At 31.6% G+C, this 6,000-nt stretch overlaps 1 protein-coding gene and 1 non-coding gene across 2 annotated transcripts; both read left to right on the top strand.

The window, feature by feature from the left end:
- The first annotated feature begins 526 nt into the window (after positions 1-526).
- LOC125206772 lies at positions 527-1,015 on the top strand. The gene has a single exon (XM_048105996.1). The coding sequence runs from the start codon at positions 527-529 to the stop codon at positions 1,013-1,015; it is 489 nt and encodes a 162-aa protein (XP_047961953.1).
- Positions 1,016-1,850: 835 nt separating this feature from the next.
- Positions 1,851-1,922, top strand: TRNAP-AGG. Its single transcript has one exon. It is a non-coding gene; the product is annotated as a tRNA-Pro (tRNA).
- Positions 1,923-6,000: the final 4,078 nt, after the last annotated feature.

The following is a 6,000-nucleotide window of genomic DNA, read 5'->3' as shown; positions in this document are numbered from 1 at the left end:
GTTTACTTATATTTTATTAATTTTGTATTAATACTCATATATCTCAAAAGTTACATATTTAAAAGAGAAAAGAAATATATAAAATAACATAGACATATTTTAATTATTTATATACCAGTGTAACAATATGGAGTCCATCTTATTAGTAAATAAACAAATAATGAAGAGTATTTAGATAGTGTGTGTGAATTTATTTGTATATACTAATAAGAAGAAGCGAAGAGGAATACGCTGCGAAATCAGCCGTGACAGAGAAAACGGTTCCTTCCTTCCAAATATCGCCTTATTGACAGCCTCATTTTATTTAATTTCAGTATATATAATTTCCACAGCGTCACGTGTGAATGTGAACAAATTTGTACATATTTTATCCCCCATAAATTCATTTTCCTCATTATATTTAATTAATTCAACAAACCCCACACATAAAAAGTTAAAACACACGCAAATACCATTTCCCATCCTTACAGTTATATATACACGCCTAAATTCCATCCCTTCAGCTAGAAACACAGAAACAGAAATCATGGGGAATTACGCCTCCTGCGCCTTCGTCGCTCCCAAGCTCAGGAGTCCTAAATCGGCGAGGGTCATCCTCCCCAGCGGCGAGGTCCGCCAGTTCCGCAATCCGGTCAAGGCGGCGGACCTCATGCTCGAGGCGCCTAATTTCTTCCTCGTCAACTCCAAATCCCTAGCCATCAACCGGCGATTCTCGCCGCTCGCCGCCGACGAGGATCTCGAGTTCGGGAACCTCTACGTCATGTTTCCGATCAGGCGATCGAGCTCCGTCGTCACCGCCGCAGACGTCGCCGTGTTCCTGATGGCGGCCAGCTCGGCGCCGAAGCGGATCGCCGGTGGCAGGATATCTCCAGAGGCGGAGGCGGAGGCAATTGAAACGGCGTCGTCGAGTGGATTGGATTTGGAGGCGGTTGCGCCGGGGTATCAGTATAGGCTATCGGTTTGCCGATCGAAGCGCCCGGGATTGGATACGATTCTAGAAGAGCCTGTATTTTAATAATAAAAATTGATTTTTAGTTAAATTTTATTTTTAGTTTAGGGTAGATTAGTCTTTTTTGCGTATTTATATTTGTTTTTGTTAGAATGGGGGTGCGTGATTTATGGGATTCTCATTCGCATTAATTCATATCGGATTGGAAATATCAAATATGAGATGATTTGTAGTGTAATGAAGTTTAGAAAATTATTCAAACGCGTTATTTGGTGTGTGTTTTATTTGAATGGGTTTTACACTTTTTTTGACCATTCCCACAAAATTTTGGCCATTCAATATCTCAATCCGGTTTTTGTTTGATATGTCATGCATATTGTATTATTGGTTATAGTTAAATTTGAAGGAAAAATATATATGTGAATGTGACATCTCGTTAAACGATAAGCTATTCTATTAATGATACTAGTTGAGTTACACGTCTGAAGAGATATAAGTACTTGGTAAATACAGTAGTAGGTGGAGTATCACCATTGTGTATTTCCTGATCTTCTCATTTATAAGTTGTAAATACGGATTAGGGGAGGATTGCTTTAAATGATTAGAGATTAGATTCCTTAAAGTTAGAGCTGTGTAGTAGATTCTACCGTACTAGAATTGCATAAACTATTCGATATGTATTTATTAGTATATCCGTTAACAAAATGAATGTAGATTCTTTTATAGACAAAGATGAATATTCGGATTTTACAGTTATGTAATTTGTTTGAGATTAGACTGAATCCAATTGATTGGTTCAACTACAACTCCAGAATATAGTGCGACCGTTTTGCTGAGAAAATAAACAAAATGGTACGTACTATCGATAGTAAGTAAATACTTGGAAAAAGTTAAAGCAAAAGGGCATTTGGTCTAGTGGTATGATTCTCGCTTAGGGTGCGAGAGGTCCCGAGTTCAATTCTCGGAATGCCCCACTCATTATTTTGTCCAAAATATATTACACTTCCAATAATTATTTTATACGTTCAAAACACTGAGTTTATTTTACTAAGAGATTAATTCAATTTTTATACAGGTCGTGACTAGTATCAAAATAAAGTGAAGTAGTCTTGGTTGGGCTGGAAGAGAAGAGATTCGTTATAACAGAAAGGGTTTGAAAAATCTTTGATAAATAAGAAGTAGGGCATGGCCCAAATTTATCTAAATCATTATCATTTCAAGAAAATTATTCCAAACTGAGAATGAAATTTTTTTAGTTAAAATTGCTCCAAACTGAATCATTTTATAATAAAGTTATGAAGTTTTTTAGTTAAAATTCTAGACCTAAACTGAGATGCACTTGTTATCATAGATGGAGCTTAAATCATCAATTTCACCATATATATTTAACCTCTTAAAATAAAAGAAAGGTAGATTTTATTTTTTTTCGCGTTTTTGATTTTGTATAATCTATATGTGACACTCCACCAGTGAAAAACACATATACGTATAAGTATAACTATATAACTAATATGAAAATAAAGTAAAAAGATAGAGAATAACATGTGTAAATATTAATGTGTGGATGGAAAGAAAATGATGGAAACTAGGAATATGGAAAACCTAAGCAATGGTTGTGAAAGCTATATGGACAAGTTGGAATGAAGTAAGAAGAAAATTATGCATCTTGTGTTTGTTTACGTCGTCGTATTTGGGTGAGTAATTGTAATTCCATTTCCATCCATTTTTTTCCACCTTTGTAATCATATTTGTTGAGTCTTTCTTTCATCCTCAGCTTTCCTATTCTTCTTCTCAAAACACTCATATTTGCGTCCACTGTGTTTCGAGAATTTTCTGTCAATTTTAGACATCAAATAGAGAGGGATCGAGATTCATTTTTTTATACTATGTACGTAGGGCAAGGCTACCGTATAAGCATATAAAAGTCAATATCATTGTATCAAAAAAATTACTCCCTCCGTTTCTTCATAGTTGAGGTGAAACTTTTCTAACACGGAATTTTAGAAATAAATGTTGAGTGTGTTAAATAAATAGATAAAAAAAGTAAGAGAGAGAATAAAGTATAAAGTGAATAAAGTAGAAAGAATAAAGTAAGAGAGAGTAAAGTAAGAAAGGAGAAAAAATTATCATAAAGTAAGAGAGAGTAAAGTAAGAAAGGAGAAAAAGTTATCATATATGAAAACAACTCAACTATGAAGAAACGGAGAGAGTAATTTTTTGTAAATAAAAAAATATATGCCCAAATTCAAATAAACAATACAAGTAGAAATGGGGTCATATTTACAATTAGTTGTAGGCTAGAGTACAACATGATAAAGCGTGAAAATTGTGGGATCTGGCTTGTGGAATAAGTTGTACCTTGAGGCGGCAAGAGAAATAATGGATTTGTTGATTTGCAAAAGCAACAGCAACTGAAAGGAGCCATGCCACGCATGTAGTATATAAAATGAGTTTTTTGATCCAATCAGCTCTTCTAAATTCTAATATTTCCTCCGTTTCAATCATGTACTCCATAAAATGAATAGTTTAAATAAGATTATTGTAAAGGTGTTTCCACGTGTATTGGTTAACTGTATGGACATTGGACGCGTATTTATTTTTGTGATGATAAATTTTGCAACTATTCATTTAATCACTTTTGTCAATGTGTTGGAAAAATATTGTGTGAAAAATGAAAATGAATGCATGGTTCATCGTCGTTAAATCACTATGCTAATTTTAAGTAACTATAATAAATTAAACAGGTATTATAAAATTGTACATTTCCAGCATATTAATTTCTCCCCTGCACCCATTCCCAATTGTCATATTAAAATTATGAGTGACGAATAATTATGATGTCATAATTTTCCATATTGGATCAGTGGGCCGAACTGTTATATTTGGGCTTTTTTTTTTTATTTGAAATTTGTGTGAGCATTTTTTTTAAATCTTTCATATTCAAGTTCGACCCTTTATTATTATAACCAAAAGGCTAAACCATACACTAATAGAGATCAATTCATAATTCAAATTTAATTTCTTAGACATAATTCTAATTTTAAAATTTAACTTTTTTCTGAATAAAATAAATAATGTTTTCTGTTCTGAAATGAGCAATTGTGGCGTATCATAGAACACATATAAGATAGATTATAATAATGGTGATGTACATATAAGATAAATTCGTGAAGTTAGTAATCTTAGTAGTTGTATGACAAATAGTAGTTGAATGACAAATTTGTTATTAGAATTTGTGAAGTTAATTAGTGTTCGAATTTGCCAATCCTTCTGTACCGTCGACGCAACTTAGTTAGATATCTCAAACTGGAGTATAAATTAGTTATAAGTTAATTTTTTATTACTTACGGTGACTAAAAGTAGTGGACATTGAATCATACCCTTCCCTATTTCTATATCATCACTTCCAGTCTTCCATAATTGACTTCTTTCTTCCTTGTTTTTTAATTTTACTAGGAGTACTTTTTATTAATCCACCCTTTTTAAAAAAATATAGTCCAATTATGAATGACAAATGTTTTGATAAATAGTTTGTAAAGAGTCAGTTAAAAAGAAAAATATGGATAAAATAAGAGATAAAACTAGAGAAATAATATCAAAAGATTCTACAAAAATAGCGATGTGACTGATTTTGGTAGACGGAATAAAAAAAAAAAATTGAAGTATTTGTAATGAACTTACAGAGGGAGTACTACTTATTTTGTTACTGTTAAAATACAGATTTATTGAGCTTTCATCTATAACAGAAAATGATAAAGAAGTAATACCTAAAGTTGGATCATCTAATTACCTGCCCAAATAATAAAGAAAGGCATCGGCCAATGTCCACTTAGATTACACATATCATTTACGAAATTATTAAGTTATTAAATTTCCAAGAATAGGCAATTTCCTTATCCAGGAATCTCGAAATCCACGGTCAACATCATCTATGTGATTCCCCAATATAATTCCGCAGATTCTAAATTGCAGGTTGTTCAACCGAAATATATTATTCAAGATAATATTCAATATTTATAGTACATAATCGTCTAGATAAAATATTACTAATAATTATTGTAATTATTTCAACCCTTGTTATAGCTTATTTTTATTTTTAGTTTTTCAGTTTCATTTTTGTCTTATGTATAAACGCCATATGATAAAGTTTTCTAGTTACATGAACTACAATTGTCATAAAAAAAATATTTATATATATACACAAATACATTTTAGATGCAACCGTAAAGTGCATTAGTACTATAATTTGTGATTCAGTTGAGTTGTACATAGATTGAAAAAGAAAATTTCTAACTGATCATGTTACAATTGTTATACGTAATCTAATTTGCGAGAAAAATAATGATTTCATAATCATTTCATTAAAATTACTATGTATTTAAATGAAATAAGGAAGGTGGCCAACCAAACCAATTAATGATAAACCTAACTCGTCATAACAAACCAAACCCTCAAATTTTTGGGTTTTGAGAGCGATGGATCAAATTTCAATTTCTAAATTTATCGATGATAACTGTCCCAAATGCGCCAACCAAATCAACTTGAACACGTTTAGTTTAGTTTAATTTAAATGAATCGCCATCGTCATCGTCTTTAAATTTTATTTAATCAGTCAATGCTTTGTGGCCGAATTTGGACGGAAATATAGGAAATGGATTTGAAATAATCTCTTCAACATTTGTAGACCGAGAGATAGACGCGTATGTAATTACTAATTAGGATTTTGAAAAGATCAAATCTTTCAATTCAACCAATTCAACTCGTGACCCACTAAAATGTGACTTAATTACTTCTCAATACGATTTTTAGAACTTTCTTGAACACCCCAATCTCAATAGTAAATTTTATGAGCAAGAAATTATAAATATATTTCATGTTCCATTCATGAAATTGAATCCACAATATAATCTCATTATAAGACAAGAAATCATGGCAATTCCTCCAACAAAATTAATCTCAGCTTCAAATTCATTTCTTGTACTAAGTAAAATTTTACCCTTACTTTTTCACAAGAATTCAAGCTCTTCAATTAATGTTTTGAAGCAATTATT

This window comes from Salvia hispanica, chromosome 2 (assembly GCF_023119035.1).
Source record: "Salvia hispanica cultivar TCC Black 2014 chromosome 2, UniMelb_Shisp_WGS_1.0, whole genome shotgun sequence".
NCBI lineage: Eukaryota > Viridiplantae > Streptophyta > Magnoliopsida > Lamiales > Lamiaceae > Salvia > Salvia hispanica.
The sequence above is the reverse complement of the archived record's forward strand: the minus strand, read 5'-3'. Positions and strand labels throughout refer to the sequence as shown.

Bases quoted from the DNA above. Each gene is read 5' to 3' on its own strand.
- LOC125206772 (XM_048105996.1), top strand. From the start codon at position 527: ATGGGGAATTACGCCTCCTGCGCCTTCGTCGCTCCCAAGCTCAGGAGT.